The sequence below is a fragment of the Corylus avellana genome, chromosome ca2, assembly GCF_901000735.1.
Source record: "Corylus avellana chromosome ca2, CavTom2PMs-1.0".
NCBI lineage: Eukaryota > Viridiplantae > Streptophyta > Magnoliopsida > Fagales > Betulaceae > Corylus > Corylus avellana.
The window spans coordinates 34,842,010-34,860,858 of NC_081542.1; the positions used below are offsets into that span (position 1 = coordinate 34,842,010).

Here is an 18,849-nt window from a genome sequence, read left to right on the forward strand (position 1 = left end):
TAAGTTGGTGTGCTAAGAAACAACCAGTGGTATCCAAATCCAGCACATAAGCTGAGTATAGGTCCCTTGCATTTGCTACTACTGAGTTATGCTGGCTGCGCATGCTCTTTCATGAGCTTGATCTCTATCTCAATTATCCTCCTACACTATGGTGTGATAATCTTGGTGCATTGGCCTTAGCCTCCAATCCTGTCTACCATGCCCGCACCAAACACATTAAAGTTGATTATCAATTCATTCGTGAGAAGGTGGCCAACAAAGGAAATTGGGCATGGGCAAACTTAGCTGCCATGAGTTGGTTTGCTCTCCCAGCTAAGTCATCGATGTGAGCAGTTGGAAAATATTCCCCACCACTAATGGAATCATGTTGCACCCGATCAACAGAATGGTTGTTCCAGTCCAGGTTGTAAAAATTGGAATTTGATTCAAAGACCGGGCTGGAGAATTTGGTGCTCATTTGTTCACAAAATTGTCTAAATGGTGGACAATTGTTAACATGATGATATGGATTGAAACAATATGAACATGATTCATGTGAGTTGAAAACAAGAGAGTAGTTGGTAGGAGTGAGTGTCCTACAACTAGGAGAAGCATGTTGTATAGAAAAAATTATTCAAATCATCGAACGGAAAATCCATGCTTCACTCTCACTTTTTAACATGTAAATATCCCACATAAACCATTAACCATTTTTTTTAAAAGAAAAAAAAAATTACAACTTACACAAGACCAAAAAAAATAAAAACTAAAACTTAAAAACTCACAAAAATGACCAAAAATAAATGTTGGCACAATTTTTAGCTACTGCCAGTTTGTTGGTGGTGTTTGTAGAGGTGCACTCGAGTGCAGGCTAGGTGGGATCAAGCACAGGCGCACTGATCCATCAGTGGTGCTGCCTTGAGCGCTGGTGCGCTTGAGCTGACGCATGAAGTTGTCAAGCGCAGGTGCGCTCAACTAGATCAACTGCTGCCATGGCCGTGAGTGCGCTCGAGTGTACTGCAATTGCGCTTGCGCGTATTTGCATTGATGTACGGATGAAGATTCGGCAGAAGCTACAAAATAAGCCATAAACAAACAAGGAAAAAAAATCTCTTTTTTATTTTTATTAGAAACAAGAATAAAATAAACAAATTGCAAAATTAAAATCCTAATTATAATTAATAGGAAGATCAAACCAATTTAGACATAAATTGTTTTCAAAAAATCAATCAATTCCCCTGCAATGGCGCCAAAAACTTGTTATGTCAAATTTAATTACTCGTAAGTGCATGAATCATTTGTAGTTAATGGATTGCAAGTGCGAAATCGATCCCACAGAAAATTGTGTTTTGAAGGTCAAGTCATATAATTGATGTAAGTTTGTAATGTCAAAAAAAAAAATAAAAGTTTCACGCTGCAATTATTATTTTATGTTATAGTGTCACACGGAGAATTCGTAGATTTTTCGCTTATGACTTGTATTATATTCCATGTATTGAAAAAATTACCTCTACATTAGGAATAGGAATTTTAGAACCTAAAGATTACGCACAAATTACCTCTACACTTGTGTTGCGGCATATTCTCCTTTTTTTCTTTTCTATTTTTTTTTTTTTTTTTTCTCAACATAATTAATTGTCTGGATAAAATGATATCATTTTCCTTATCATTCTTACAGAACTCCCACATCAACTACTTTTTTTGTTCTTTTCTTTAATATATATATATATATATATATATATCGGCATTCAATTGCTAACTGTTATAAGGTGTGATGTTGATGTTATAGTAACAATATGGTGGTTGAAGCCACTATCAAGGATGGTGGTTCAATGACCCAAGAAAATTACCAAGTGGTGAAAACATGTACTAGAGCATGGATTCGAATCTACGCAATAGAGAATTCTCATATATGCATAATTAGTATTAACCACTTTAAATTTCTAACACCATAAAAGGTTAGAAAGATGAAAGTTTCAATGTTCGAACATGGTGAACACCGGAAGAGCAGGCTTCTCCTCAAAGGCAATTGCAATTCAGCCCATGGACTAGGGTTCTACAATGTGTAATGATGAAAAACCCAAATAAATAAATAAATAAGCTGTGGGAGAAATGCTTCATCAATCCTCCTGCACTGTTGCTATTTTTTTTTTTTTTTTTAATAATATTAATGAGGCTTATGAGATATGTGGCCCTATATTTCTACAAAAATTCTCATGTGCAGAAATAAAGCAATAAACATATATGCAGACACGTATAAAATATATGTTTCAAGTATCTAAGAAAACACATCAATATATATAGAAGAAAGGAAAACACACACACACAAACAATCATAAAATAAAACATAAAGAGCATTGATTTATAGAACCATTATATAATACATGGTGGTAATAAATTTTGATAGATTAAATGTTATATTTTCGTCCACCATCAGCTTCTTCATGGATTCTTCACTAGCAATAGCATCATAACCACAGTCCCTTCAGTCTCATTTTCATCTTCCCTAAGTCCTCTCTGGTTCTTCTATGTCCTTGTGAAAATTCAACAACTTGCAGATCCATGCCTATATGTCAAGGTCTGGGAAATTGCATTCTTTTTTTTATTTAGCAGTATCATTGATAAACTATAGTAAATAGATAAGTAAAAATATCAGTAAAAGCTCTGAAAGCAACCGAGGTAGACTGCAAGGACACAAATGACTCAAGGCCTCAAGAATCAGGAGAAAAAACCCTACAATAGAAAATCTATGAAGTCTAGAAAAAAGGTGAAAGATGAGAAAATATAATCTGCAGCATAATCAAACAAAACCCATAGGAAACAATCTGAATATCTGATTCAGAAAAACCACCACCTGAAGGGTAGTAAAAGCCGTTCAATTTGACAAAATTGTTTAACCACTTAGCTATTGATCTGTAATGGTTCTTGGACAAATGAGCCACGAAAAAATTTCGAACAATTTCAGTTACAGATTTTCACTACAGGTAATTTGTTAAGCTCCACCATTTACTCTGAAACTCACTTGAAGTAGGCAAGATTTTACATTTGAATAGATGGCAGTGATAAACAAACTGAAACACAAAATTGCAAGATCTCAATGGATTTGTGGAACCAAATACTGAAAGGCGCTCGTGTCAAATACTTAATGAATGAGAAAGTAGAGTAACAAGAAAGCACATATCATGTTCATTCTACAAGGCTGAACTAATGATAGAAAACTGGAATAATAGTGACATTCAAAAGCACCTAATCCTTTAAAACCATAAGGAATTTTCCATTTCTCAAAATATTGATTACAATAGAAAGTTACTTATATTTGATTCAGAGAGAAAAAAATCCCTTAATACGTGTGTGTTTGAGAGAGAGAGAGAGAGAGTGATATGTTGATCGGTAGCAGGAGAGTGATATGGTAATGGTATTGTGTCCTCTATTCAATCAAATTTCATAGATTGATCACATTACGATGACATAACAGGAAACTTTTGCCTAGATAATCGATGGTTTCAATGTATGTATACATGACAATATCCCATGTCTTCTTATGTCTCAATGATCGGCGAGCGATAAAGCTAGCATATATTGACTAAATTGGGAGATTATAATAGAATTAACAACAAATCAGGGAACTACAGACAGCACCTGTGCTGCAGAAATCTTTCTAGTAGAGCTGGTAACAGAAATCAGAAATCTGGATGTCTCAAAGATCTGTAAGGTAATTTTCTGGCTTATACCACAATGAGAAATCAATTCCTTTGCTCTTCAATTTCTCTGTTGCAGGTCCAATTCTCTCCAAAAGCTGCATTAAAGAAGAAGTAAAACACTAAGCAATTTAAGAAAACCTCTGCAGGCACTAATGAAATATTTTGATACCTTTTGTCCTTTCGCTCTTATTGTAGAGTTTGCATGAAAAACTTCAGAGAGAAAGAGGAGGCTCGTTATGTGTTACGTAACCTACCTCGCACATTTTATTATATAGGTTGAAAAATATACCATTGACCAAAATACCCATGTACGCCAAACCTAAAAACTCTTCTACCACTCCCCCTCAAACAAGAGCGTATATTTCATAAAAACCCAGCTTGGAACAAATAAATCTAACCGGTTATGACACAGATTTTGTAAACATGTCTCGGATAAAATCACAAGCAACCTCAATATGCTTGGTCCTTTCATGAAAAACTAGCTTAGAAGCAATATGTGAAGCAGTCTGATTACCACAAAACAATGGAACAGGAGTAGGAGGAGAACCCAATGTCCAGAAGAAAATGTTGTAACCACATCAACTTATCCTTGCCTTGTACTTTGCTTTACCAGTAGATCATGCCACCACTGTATGTTTCTTACTTTTCCAAGTTACCAAATTATCGCCTAAGAATGTACAGTATCTTGCAGTAGACCATCTATCTCAGGGAGAACCTGCCCAATCTACATTAATATATATTGTGTTAAGCAGAAGTTTCCTCAAGTCGAACGTCGAAGTCTCCATGTCTTCAAAAAGCCGAGCATTCCTTTCACCTCCATGCACAGCGCCCCAGCTAATCAATAAATCCAGCACCCGTCTTGGCATAACCCATTCTACCCCAAACAGAGAAAGAATGCAACTCCATAATTCTCGTGCAACTTCACAATGAAGTATGTCAATGGCCTCCCCATTCTTCTTACACATACAACACCATTCAACCACCACAATATTCCTTTTATGCAAATTATCGTGTCAAAATTTTCCCCAAGGCTGCTGTCCACACAAAAAAAGCCACCCTCGATGGAGCCTTTACACGCCATACACTCTTCCATGGAAATAAATGTCCAGCTTGGCTATTTAATGCTTTATAGAATGACTTAACTTCAAATTGACCCCTCTTGGAAGGACTCCAAATCAACCTGTCCTCCTCCCCATGTCGAACCTGGAAAGAATACAACCTCTTGAAAAAGGATAGAATTAATTTTCCTTCTCCCAATCCTCGACTAAACACGTAAAAGATGACGTTCCACATTATAACTCCATCTTGAATGTGCATGTTATCCACCACCCCCCACCCCCCCAGTGAATGTAGTTGGATGGGCAGATCAACTATCACATGATCGAGTGTTAAGGTAGGACCTTCAACAAAGACGGTTGATCATCAAGTTCAGACTGTTTGTGTCAATTCCGCTGTCCCAAGATTGTCTCATTTCTATTATAAAATCAAATGTCTTGAATCATTCGATATAAGGGCTTCACTTCAAAGAGGCATAGGAACAATGTCCCAAAACTGAAGATGAGATTGAAAGCTGCCATACGAGATCAGAGAATAGAAAGTAAGGAACTGTCTGAAAGTTTGTCCCTTCAAAGCTGTGTTAGAGTTCTTGCAGATGAATTGTGATAATCAGACTGCTATCTTTATTGCTAGTAAATCCAGTGTTTCAAGAGCTTACTAAAAACAGAAGTTGATTACCATTTTATTCGATCTTATTGAGAGGTTTGATGAAAAACTAGAGAGAAACAGAGGAGGCACGTTCTTATTTCATGTAGCCTTCCTCTCTCATAATGCATATATATATAACCTTGAATACAAAGACCAAAATACCCACATTACATATTAACCCTAATAAGCTCTTCTAACACTCCCCCTCAAGCTAGAGCATATATATCATATAAGCCCAGCTTAGAACAAATAAACTCTAGTTTCTTTCGCACAAGGATTTCATAAACATATCAGCTAATTGATCTTCAGACTTCACGAATGGTCCAGCCAAGGAAGTAATTTTATTAACAAGAATTGGAAAAGTACATAGGAGGTCAAGTTTTCTACATCGCCAGTCTAAGATTTATTATTGCGTGCTGACAGTAAGAAAGTTTATTGATATTAATATCTAATAAATAATTATGGAAAAGCCACCAGTGACAATTAACCTTTTCATGCAGCACACCATTGGATACTAAAATAGATCTATCAAACACACAAAACTTTCCACCATCCATGCGAGTAACTGCACCACCAGCTTCTTCAACTATCTGCATTAAAGAGTAATGAAACAAACTCAACAAATAAGCAATGGGCAAATTTGGAACACCTTGATTCCTTCAAAGAAACAATTTCTTAAAGAAAAATTTAGAATAGAAATCTCAACAACTTTTCAACAAATCCCGAGTTCGAATTATCTCTAGTATCTACTGAATGTAGGATGTTCAACTTAATGACAGCTGGTAAGTCAAGCACATTTTTGACAACAAACCCATTTATACCCTAACGTTGTTTATTCACACACTTTCTTAAGTACAAGTCTATTTAAACTTAAAACATTGTGCAGAGGCACAAGGGCAGAATGCCCTTCTCTTAAAAAAAAACCAATACTTGACATTTCTTTACTCGCTATGTTACTTCTGTGTACATCCATAATAGATAATTCTACCCTCTCAACTCACCCATCTGGGTGCAAAAGCACGAGCGCACGCACACACACGCACAGAGAGAGAGAGAGAGAAATGGTAGAAGTATAATTTCTAAACAATATTTAGAGCCTCACTATATTAGAAGTCTAAGCCTATATGCATTAATTCTCAGGATCAGTTAAGTTCTTAGAGGGAAAAATGGGGTTGAAATACAGGTTTCATTGTCAGTTTAAATCACCAACAAAAAAGAAAAGGAAGGAGATAAAATTTCTTATTTCACCAATTTTATAATAAAAGAACATGCTGTGAAAATAATAAAAAAATTACCAAAGCACCAGCAGCCATATCCCATGGCTTTAGACGGTACTCCCAATAAGCTTCTGCAACCCCCAAAGCTACATGGCACATGTCGACTGCAGCGGCCCCAAGTCTTCTTACACCCTAAACATTGTGATTGAGTGAAATGAAACACACACATACACAGAGGGAGAGAGGACAAGGTGGAGATGCATGAATCAAATAACTTGCACATCTTGTCAGCCAAAAAAACAAAGAGAAAGGAAAAGAAAAGGTTAGTACCCGGCTGACATCAGTAAATTCTTTAAATAAATCGATGTTGGTAGCCCATGCGTCATCATGTTCATACCCAAACCCTGTCACTAGAAGGGATTGCTCCACCTTAAAACAGGCGGACAAAAGTGAGCACAAGTAACCTTAGAAATCATTATGCATATTTCCAATGCTAATCCATTTTACCACATGAAGTCGAACAAATTTTGTAATAAGCATTCCCAATAAAAGATGAGAAGCAATGTATGTAAGGCCCATGCCTCGGCAATCCCCTTGAACCCAGATGTCATAAGAAAAGTTTGACTTATTATTGAAAGTAAGTGTTCAACGCATCATTTTAATCAAGTGTCACCACAGTATCACACAAAAATCGGAAGTATGTGGCATAGCCATCTACTTAAATTAAATAATTTCTATAGATATAACAGAAAAGATATCAACTTAACTCACCTGATTCGTTTGACTCACGTGAAATCTTTGACCATTACAGAATGCTCCCCCACCTATCAGGATGCAGATCAATTTTCCAACCACTGATGTATACTTGACTTGGACAATAAAATGAAGCAAGTGATACAACTAGTTAGAACTTTCTTACCAGAAGTTGCAGAAAATATGCGGGTATTCCAACAGAAAGGGCCCCCAACAAACTCCACCTGAAAATAATATCCACAATTAATCTTCCTTTTCATTTCAATACCTATCTAAAAATCAATTACACATTATCTTCTACCAAAAAAAGGAAGGGTGAATATTGTTGCCTCTTAAAATTTTCTTTTTTTTCCTCTAGTAAAGCCTATTTGATTGAAGAGTCTGAATGCAGAAGGTGCTTTCAGACTTGTAATGCTATTTCTCATGAAAATTTATATTGGAGTATTGATCCATGCTATTTCTCATAAAACTCTACTTTCTATAAAATAGTCCCAAACGGTGTGGTTATGGCAGATGCCACAATACAAAAGAAGACAAAGCAAAATTTGGTCATTGCTCATTGTTAAACTGATCATCACCCCCTTCACTGGAATGAGGTCAATTCGGAAGCAAGTCTCGAAATTTTTGGAAACTAAGTCATTTTCCAACAGAATTTCAGCTAGGTCTTCTTGAATTTTGCCAAAATCCCAGCATCCTTCCTAACTTGGATTATTCCTCCTATTCTCTGGTGGGAAATCTAAAACTCTAATAATGAATGTGTTGTGCATGCACTTGTGAGGTTTGTGTCCCACATTGAGAAAATATAAAGAATAACAGTGGTTAATATACCTAAGTGGACCCAAGCCCATTAGCTTAAGCTTTTGAGCTAGAAATTGTGTCCTAATATGTATATTGACTTATTCTTGTTTAACTCCCCTTGGTGTTTCTCTCCCCAACAATTGGTATCAGAGCTCATGTTGATACGAGTGTCTTGGTTTGACGCGTTTGGTTTGACTTCTATAAAAGAGTGTCGTTTCTCTTGGAATACGTGTGACACTCTTGTGTAAGGAGGAGTTTGGTCAATGTGGAAAAGACTCACAAGTGAGAGGAGATTTGTTATGCATGCACTTGTAAAGCTTGTGTCTCACATTGAGAAAATATAAAGAATAAGAGTGGTTAATATACCTAAGTGGATCCAAGTCCATTAGCTTAAGCTTTTGGGCTATAAATGGTGTCCTAATATGTATATTGACTATTATTGTTTGACTTCCCTTGGTGTTTCTCTCCCCAACAAAATGCAAATATAAAATTGCATCAATTCAGATTCATATAATCCTGACACTCTATTGCATAATACAATCTAACAGAGAAGAAAAAAAGGATTATGTAATTTTGAGAGGAATAATTGTCTATCTCCATGGTCCCCATTCCCCAACTCTTAAACTCACTATTATCTTTAACCTTTTGATGGATTGAGGCTCTTTCAAGAGGGGTGTATGGAAGAATTATCAGGAACTCCAGAAGATTTTCCTGTTTTCATTTTTCATCCCGATATCTACATTATGCAATGTTGAAGCTTTTTGGGATCACTACAGCATTTGGATGTGTTGCTCATGTTGCCGAAGCATGGATTATGGGAACATTAGAACAGATACATAAACACAAAATCGCTTCAACTGTTGAACGCAATATAATGGGCACAGGCTTCTCTTCTCTTCTTCTTTCTCTTTTTTTTTTTTTTTTTCATTCTGGAAGTAGGGGAGGCAGTAGATGAGGGCCTCTATAGATCATTTTGTATGAAAAAAACTAGCTAGTTTTTCAATTTTCCTTTTCACATACAATTGTTTTTTTCTATTTAACCACTATATGCTTCGTCAAACCTTTATCTATGTATGGTGAAACTATTGTATAAAATTTCTAAAGCCAATTACATATGCATTCACTATGTCAAAAGACACGCTACTTTTCTTCTGTCATTTTAGGGCTCTTGACTTTTGTTCTAGTCCTTAGTTCTTTTCATCCCAAAAACCTTATATTCTACAACCTTCCTGTCAGATATAATTTGTCTTGTAAAAAGAAAAAGAAGGAAGGAATACATGGAAATTTTTTGGTTGCCTATGATATTTTATAAGCTAACCCTAGAATGCTCTCACTGAATTGATAGGCACACATATGGAGGCAATATCATGTCAAGGTTATTAACCTTACGAGTCTTCCTATTCAACTAGCTCGCTTATTCTAGGGTTAGCTTATAGAAGCACTATTTACTGATTCAGATGCAAATTGAACTCTCATTATCAAGCCTAAAGAGGACATGACTTCGATCATTCAAGTCCACCCATCTTCTCCTTATCCCATGATTCCCATGTGGCCAATGGGGCAAAGTGATCTTACTCGAGGAGTACAAAGGACCGCAACCTTAACTTAGATTACAGTTCCAGGTCATCTCTTCTGGAAAAGCAATATGACAAGTAAAACACATGTACAGTAAAAAGGCAATTATGCATATTCACGCTATTAGTAGAGTTGAGGCATACAAATTAAAAAAAAAAATAAACTAAAAAAATAAGGCACTGACTGAGAAATTACTCGGTTTATTATGGATTAGCCTCCAGCATTTCTTTCAGGTAATTTATATTTTATTCTGATAACAAACAGAGATACTCGATTATGTGCTTTGCAGCCCGATAACCTGATACAGAGTAATGCAAATGACAAGTCATAAACAATTTAAATTACGCAATCAATACCACAGCAGCGGCGGCAGGATTCCCTCGAAACAGAACTCCAACAGAAACTGCAAAACTAGGATAACCATGTGCAAAGTTTGTCGTTCCATCTACAAGGATATCAGACATCAGACTTATGCTGTGAAAGCAGCTTACTTCTGTAAGCTGTACACATAAAGGTATAAAAAATTAAAGATCAAGCAAATGCAAGACACAAAGTAATATGTATAAAGATACATAGTGGGCGTTTAAATCTGACACTACAGAATTTTTCTGGTAGATAAGACATCATTTCACTCACATATTATGAAATTAAAAACAATAAGTCACACATAAGCTTAATTTTTGCTTACATTTGTATATGTTTCATAAATTTTATGCTATGCTCTGCACTTTTGGTGCTCTCATTGAATTTTATGTCACTAAGCCCGAAAGTTCAAGGTAAATGTTATCACCGTATTTAAACATCATTGGAGTTCCTTAGTCCTCTATCTTATTATTGTAGCTGCATCTGGGTCAGGATGTAGACTTTGAGCAGCAAGGTGAGCAAGAGATGGCTATATCAATCCTTTACTTGGGTCAGTCTTTTGTAGCAGATGGGTCATGAAAAGTATTAAGGGCTAAGGGTTGAGTTTATCCTCATTGCAGTATTCTGTCGTTACTTTTTTTTTTTCTTCTTTTTCCTTTCGTAGTAGTCCATCTCCAGGAATTTAAATGGAGCGCAGTCATCCAACATGCTCAGTTAATTACAATTTAAGCTTGTGGTTGCATCTGAGTGGTAATTAGTTCAAGTTTCCATGTAATTCCAAGTTTTCAACCCATTTCCATTGCATTTCCAGAACATCTACAAAAAGTTTCTGTTTCTAGACCAACCAGGACAACACACTGCAACAAATTGATTACCTTGGCAAGAAGCAGTTTCCAAAACAATAAATCAAAAAAAATAAATAAATAGTAAGAATTCTTTTCTAGACCAGTCACAGACCCCAGATATGGCTCTTTTAAGTGGCAATCCCCGCTACACTAATTTTTTCCTAGTCATCCTACCTAAATTATTTTCATATTTACAAATACCAAAAACCTACACATGCTTAGACATGCCCACTAATTAGAGATTATTATCATGTATGTAAAAAAGTTCCTAGGCAAGCAATCAGAAGACCAGAACAGCTGGGAGTCATCTGATGAACTTGTTATAAAAAAGAGAAATGCTAGGCTTACAAAATATTTTACAAATTTTTTTTTTTTGTAAAATATTTTGTAAGCTTAGCATTCCTCTATAAGAAATGGACCAAAATGATTTGTCTACCAGCCCTCAACCAGGTACATTGTGCATGGTAGGGGCTCTCACTTTATCTTACACTTTTTGATACATGGTCCTATTTTTTCTGTTCTTTTTCTTTTTTCTTTATTAGTACATGGTCCTATTCTTTCTGTTGGAAGATTAATACCTTGAGGAGTCTTTTTTAGTGAGCCCATAATATGCTAGATGTACTATATGGAGCCAAGGTGTTTTCAAAAATTGATCTTCGAAGTGGGTACCATCAGATACGTGCCCATAATATGCTAGATGTACCATATGGGGCCAAGGTGTTTTCAAAAATTGATCTTCGATGTGGGTACCATCAGATACGTGTTCAACTTGGTGACAAGTATAGAAAAAAACACAAAATACAAAAACAAAAAAAAAACTGGTGGCGAGTGGAAAACCGCATTCAAGACACGAGATGGATTGTTTGAAGGGTTAGTAATGACTTTCGGGTTGACAAATGCCCCTAGTACATTTATGAGAGTGATGAACCAAATCCTCAAACCATTCATAGACAAATTTGTGGTCATCTAGTTTGATGACATATTGATTTTCAGTCACAGCTTAAATGAACACCTTAAACATTTGCGCCAGGTATTTTCTCACTCTACGCTTTGAGAATTTCTTTGTTAATCTGAAAAAGTGCTCGTTCGCCCAGACTAGTGTGGCATTTTTGGGATTCATTGTATCTATTGAAGGCGTAGCCGCAGATCCTGAAAAAATTAAGGCCATTCTTGGCTGGGCTCCGCCAAACAACATCCATGAAGTACGAAGCTTCCATGGCTTGGTTTCTTTTTACCGACGTTCTATCAAAGGTTTCAGTTCCATCATGGCCCCTAATACTGAATGTAAGAAGAAGGGATCCTTCTTGTAGACTATAGCCACCCATAAAGCATTTGAAACTATCAAACAGCGCCTCATCGAAGCCTCTATACTCCAACTACTGAATTTTGAAGGCCCCTTCGAGGTTACACGTGATGCTTCGCATCTTGGTATTGGTGCCGTACTCAATCAAAATGGACACCTTATAGTGAAAAGTTGAATAAAGCTGAGAAGAGGTACTCTGCCTATGACCCTATGACTTTGCACTTTATGCTGTTGTGGAAACTTTGAAGCATTGGCAACATTATCTCATTCATAGAGAATTTGTTGTTTTTTTGGACCACTAACTCATTGCGGCATCTTAATTGTCAGAAGCGTTTGAATGCTAGGCATGCTCGATAGGTAGATTTTCTACGGCAGGTATTGAAAATCATGAGGAAAAATGTGCTTAGTCGCAAATCATTTTTGCTTAATGCCATGACTACTGACGTGGTGTGCTTTGATGATGTCAAGGGGCTCTACCAAGCTGATCATGATTTTGGTCCTATACATGCCCAGTTGGTTGAAAACCCAAGAGCATTGGAGGGCACCTACTCTTTATTGGATGGATTTTTATTTCATGGAACACAATTGTGCCTACCTGATACGTCCATTCATGATTTTGTCATAACGGAGCTACATGCGGGAGGTTTGGCTGGTCAGTTTTGACGGGATAAAACCATTTCTCTTGTGGAAGATCGGTATTATTGGCCGGGTTTAAAGAAACATGTGACAACTATTGTCAAGCATTGTCGAACTTGTCAACTATAGAAAGGAACCCGAACTAATGCGGGGATTGATACTCCTTTACCCATACCTATAGGTCCTTGGTTGGACCTTAGCATGGATTTTGTTCTAGTAATCCCAAAGACCATACGGGGTCATGATTCCATATTCTGGACCGTTTCTCTAAAATGGCACATTTCTTAGCTTGCTCTAAGACTTACAATGCATCGCAGGTGGCATCTCTTTTTCTAGCAGAAGTGGTTCGCCTTCATGGTCTGCCTCAATCAATCGTTCCTGATAAGGGCGTCAAATTTGTGAGTTACTTCTGGAAAGCTTTGTGGGCCAAAATGGGGACAAAACTCCAATTCTCTAGTGCCTTCCATCCACAAACTGACGGGCAAACGGGGACAATGAACCGTAGCTTGGGCAACCTCCTCAAATGTTTAGTGACAGATCATCATACTTCATGGGATCTCCTTTTATCCCATGCTGAGTTTGCCTACAACTATTCCGTTAATTGAAGTACTGGTTTATCACCTTTTGAAATTGTTACAGGTGCACAACCAAAGTTGCCTATTGATTTATCTCCCATACCCATTGCATCCCAAGTATGCTAAGGAGCCGAAGATTTCACGAAACACATATATGACATTCATAGTGAGGTAAGGAAGCGCCTCGCTATTACCTCTGAAATTACAAACGTCAACCAGATCAACATAGGCGTCATGTGGAGTTTAAGCCTGGGGACCTTGTTCTCATCAGGATTTGGCCAGAGCGTTTTCCAAAAGGAGTGTCCCAAAAACTTGATCATCATCGAGCAAGTCCATTTAAGATTTTGCAGAGGTTGGGATCTAATGCATATCACATTGAGCTTCCTTCTACTCTTCACCTCAGCCCTGTTTTCAATGTAGTAGATGTAACTACTTCTGAAGGTCATATTGAGTCATATTGGCTTTGGACAAAGGAGAAGTGAAGCAGAGTAGACCTGAATTTTTCAAACCATGTCCGGGGAGCCTGTTTTAAGCCATAGAGAGACCGCTTTAACTTACAAACAGCGGTAGATGGAAAAGAAAACAAACCCGGGGGAGGAGTCATGTTAATATCCTCTTTGAGATCACCATGAAGAAAAGCATTTTTGACATCTATCTGGTGAAGTGGCCAACCTTGGGAGGTGGCAATAGAAATAATTGTACGCACTGTGGTCATCTTCGCCACCGGAGCAAATATCTTCTCATAGTCCACCTCATATTCTTGCCTATTCCCAAAAGCAACTAATCGTGCCTTATACCGATACAGAGTCCCATCAGAGCGAAGCTTAATCGAGTAAACCCATTTACAACCGATGGCTTTAACATTAGAGGGGCAAGGAATCACATCCCATGTATGATTGTCCTGAAGAGCCCGAAGTTCCTCATCCATCGCTTCCGCCAACATTCATATTTAACAACTTCGGAAAAGCATGTAGGGATGAAAATAGAAGACAAAGTAGTATTAAAAGAAGTGTGGGAAAAACCATACCAATTAGGAGGACGTGATACTCGGGCAGATCATCGAGTACAAGACTCAGGAACTGTCTCAGATGGCGGGTCAATCTGAGGAGAAGTTGTCGGAACTGTTTCAGATGAAGGGTTAGTCTCAGGAAGGGGCAAAGTCGGTAGACATCAAGTATACACAATTCCAGGTTTGAACGATTCAGGCAGAGAAGGCAATTCATCAAAACAAGGTAGAATACTAATCTCAGGCAAAGACTCAACATGTGTAGAAAAGAAACATTGATTCTCAAAGAAAACAACATTACGAGATGTACAAAATTTGTTAGAACAAGGATCATAGCAAACATAACCTTTGTGAGAAATATCATAACCCATAAAGGCACATTTAACAGACTAAGCAGAAAGTTTATGACGTTTATGAGGAGGTAAATGAACGAAACAAACACATCCAAAAGTATGCAAATTAAGATAGCTAGGATGCTAATGATGCAATCGATAATAAAGAGAATCAAAATTCAAGACCTAAGAGGGCAGTCTATTAATTAAGTAAACTGCAGTAGATACTGCCTCAACCTAGAATTTGGTAGGAACAAAGGACTCAAGCAATAAGGTGCGAACAACGTCCAAGAGATGTCGGTTCTTTCGTTCTGCCACCCCATTTTGCTAAGGAGTATAAGGACAAGAGCGCTGAAAGACAATTCTTTTGTGGTGTAAGAAATCATAAAATTCGTGGGACATGTATTCTCCACCAGAATCAGACCTCAAAATCTTAATACCAATAGAAAATTGGTTCTCAATATATGCTACAAAGGTCTGAAAAACAGACAGGACCTCAGATTTGGCCTGAAGAAAATAGAACCAAGAATACCAATTGAAATCATCTATGAATGTCACAAAATATTTATATCGAACATGAGAAATTACAGGAGAAATGCCCCATACATCACTATGTACAATATCAAAGCATTTTGCAGCACGACTACCATGAGAAGAAAACAAAAGAGTCTTACTCTTACAAAGTTTGCATACAGAACAGTTAAATGACAAATTTTTATAAACACGTTCTTTATTGCCTAACAAACTAGAATTTAACATATGAGACAGAATAACAGAGTTCGGATGACCCAAATGTTTGTGCTATACTTCGTTCGGAGTGTTAACTGTCATACAAGCCAAAGATAAACAACTAAGAATTGAAAAGTGCAGTGAAAATAGTCTGCCAACTTTAGGCCCCTTCGCAAGTATCTTTCTCGACACCTGATCCTGCACAAGACAGCCATCACGAGAGAAATGGACATCACAGTTTTCTTCAACTAACTAACCAACTGAAATAAGACTATTAGAAAGTCCAAGAGATACATAAACATCTCTGAAAGAAGGATTGGTATCTCCTACTTCATTAATAGCTAAATGACTCCCATTAGCTACTTGAATATGGGATGAACCATGATATGGATGAACATTGTAAAGAGTATCAGACGATCTGGTCATATGATTAGATGCAGCAGAATCAAGAAGTTAAGACTTAGACGAAATAGTACCATTACCTTGGAGTCCTAAGTCGGAAAAGGCTGACATAATCATCTGCTGGACCATTTCAGGGGTAAGCGCAGCTGATCCGGCCGTAGAAGAAGAAGCTAAGGACATTACTACAGCAGAAGAGGTGTTCACTGCAGCCTGATAGGCGGTAGTAGGACGATTCTGAGGCTAAGTGAGACATTCTTTGATAAAGTGGCCCTGTTTCTTACAGTAGTTGCAAGATTTCTTTGCACAATTGGCGGCAATATGACCATATTCCTTGTAACTGAAACACTGGACCTTGCGCATATCCTTACCCTTCCCTTTCCCATAGGCTGCATAGGCTACTGGATTCGGGTTGGAATCTTGCTGAAATGTAGCCTGTGTGAGAAGACGCTGCTCCTCGCGAAGTAATTCTCCAAAACAAACATCCAAAGATGGAGAAGGATCCCGGTTCATTAAATTTGAGCGAGTAACCTCAAATTCATAGCGCAATTTCATAAGGAATTGATCTCTCTTGCTCTGCTCATGAACAGCCTGAACAGCAGAGAGAGATACAGCAGGTACCTTCGCATAAACCATATCAGAAAATTCTCCCCACTAATTCTGAAAACCAAAAAAATACTCCAGAATGGAGAGATTGCCTTGAGTGTAACTAGCAATCTCATATTCCAACTGAAAACGGCGTGCGGTATTGTCCTGGTGATAAACCTTCAGCAAATACTCCCGCATGGTCTTCGCAGTCTTATAGGGCCTCAGATTGAGCCCAATAAGAGGATCAACAGACCCCAAGATCTAGGACATCACACGTGCATCCTTGACCTTCCACTTAGCCAACTTCTTAGTCTCCGTAGGAGCTGAATCACTACCGTCAATATGGCCCCACAACTCTTTTCCCGTAACAAACAATAAAAACTGGAATTCTCAAGCAGAATTATATTTTCTAGTAAAACGGACCCCAAAAGTCTCGCTAGAAGACATGATGAAATCAAAAATAGAATCAGAAATTATAAAACCTGATAAAGGAGTAATAGGCCCACCAGATCTGTTGGATAGCAAGCCCAAGCCCACCAAGCAGCACCCAAGAAGCCCACAGCAACCAAATCCTTTGAACAGCAAGCCCAAGCCCACCAAACAGAACCCAAGAGCCCACACAGTTACCAGTCAGAAACCCAAACCAAACAGCACCCAAACCAGTCAGCAACCCAAGCAGAAATCGCCGACAACACCAATACAGCACCCAAACCAGTTAGCAACCCAAACAGAAATCGCCGACAACACCAAATAGCCAACAGAAATCGCCGATAGCCCAGATCGCCGGGAACACCACACCGACAGCACCAAATCCTCCAGAAATCGCCAGGAACATAACGCCGACACCACAGACTTCACAGACCTCAAAAGAGTCTGCCAACAGCCACTAATCACCACAAAAGGAGTAGTTTCCGGTAAGAAATTCCCTACCCTCAATAGAAACTACCGCTACCCTCAACAGAAACTGCCGAATAGCAATTTAGAACCCACCAAAATTGTCGACAACTTCTCCTGAAGTTATCGACAGCCAAAGAGACCAACCGCACAGTCCCGACCCAACTCAGAAAACTCAAATCACAACCCTAATTTAAATGATTTTGGCTCTGATACCATGTCAATTGTACTGAATACCTCTCAAAATGAGGGTTGCTCGTATTATATAGGAATTTATAGCTAATTACAGGTTGTATCTCAGCGATTACGGCAATATAGGAGAACAAATAAGGTAACTAAAACTCACCTATTAATTACAAGATACTATAGCTATAATACAAAAACATGTCATAACCAGAGAAACTAATTATGGCTAAATATATATATGATATACCGTATTTGACTAACAAGAATGCAGTTTATAATCAGTCCAAAAAATATAACTCAGCTCAATTTAACTCAACTAAACCTTAATCCAATTAAATTAGGGTCAACTATGGATCGTCATCAATTAAAAAAGGATCTGCCACATGTATTATTTCCGTCATTTTATCTTATCAATAACTATACTCTCTATAGACTCCATCTTCAACATATATTTCTTGATTACTTCCACTCACATTATTTTAGGCCTCTCTACCGATATTAACTCCATCAACTTGAATTAAATCACTCTTTCTCGTCGATGCATCGATTAGGCTTCATAGAACATAGCCAACCATTTAATCAACTCACTTTCATTTTTTCCTCAACAAAAGCCATCCCTATCTTTGAAGAACTGTAATTCACAATTTTTTTTTTTTTTTTGATAAGTAAAAATGTATATATCAAAAAACCCAAAAGGGCACAACACAATTACACAAGGGTAGAAGCGAGCGCCAAGAATCGCCCAAGAAAAAACCCTAAGCTCACAAGGAGCCCCCACAAGAGACCCAAATAGACCCAAACAAAAACACCCTAAAGCCCTAAACAAACCAGGGCTAAGACCTACAAAAGCCCAATAACAACCCTACAAACCCAAAAACCCTACTGCACTTCAGGGGGGAAAGAAAAAACATTTTTAGACCCGAGAAACCCCCTCCGACGCTAGCACTTCACCTGAGTCACCTTCAAATTTAAGGTGCACTCCAAGTTGTTGAACTCACTCAACCCCTTAACCATAGAAGTAGAAGCAGACTACCTCTTCTAGTTATCGATAGCAGAAACGAGATCCAATAGACTTTTATCATTACCTCCCCAGGACAACCCCACCCCAGATGCGAAGTTCATCGCGTCGATCACCTCCTTGGAATAGCCCTCCACCCCCTCCACCGGAGTTTCAGCCACAACCTCGGCAAGCAGCTCCTTGTTTTTATGCAGCTGCTTAGCAAACTTTTCCTTAACCCTCCGAGAATAGCACAGTTGAGACTTGGA

General features: G+C 37.9%; 1 protein-coding gene across 3 annotated transcripts in view; it reads right to left on the bottom strand.

The window, feature by feature from the left end:
* Window positions 1-657: 657 nt before the first annotated feature.
* LOC132170994 (phosphatase IMPL1, chloroplastic) overlaps window positions 658-18,849 on the bottom strand; it is a 35,008-nt gene continuing 16,816 nt past the window's right edge. Inside the window, exons 4-11 of one of the 3 annotated variants that reach the window (XR_009439004.1) lie at window positions 10,084-10,172; window positions 7,521-7,578; window positions 7,373-7,425; window positions 6,932-7,030; window positions 6,680-6,793; window positions 5,873-5,974; window positions 3,619-3,775; window positions 658-1,052 (exon numbers count right to left, since the gene is read on the bottom strand). Coding sequence is in view for 1 of the 3 variants with exons in the window: in XM_059582179.1 (XP_059438162.1) it covers window positions 3,677-3,775; window positions 5,873-5,974; window positions 6,680-6,793; window positions 6,932-7,030; window positions 7,373-7,425; window positions 7,521-7,578; window positions 10,084-10,172 (614 nt within the window). In the remaining 2 variants the exon portion in view is untranslated. Of the gene's footprint in view, window positions 1,053-2,320; window positions 2,560-3,450; window positions 3,776-5,872; window positions 5,975-6,679; window positions 6,794-6,931; window positions 7,031-7,372; window positions 7,426-7,520; window positions 7,579-10,083; window positions 10,173-18,849 lie in introns of those variants that run through there. The other 2 variants (XR_009439003.1, XM_059582179.1) reach the window with 2 other exon arrangements.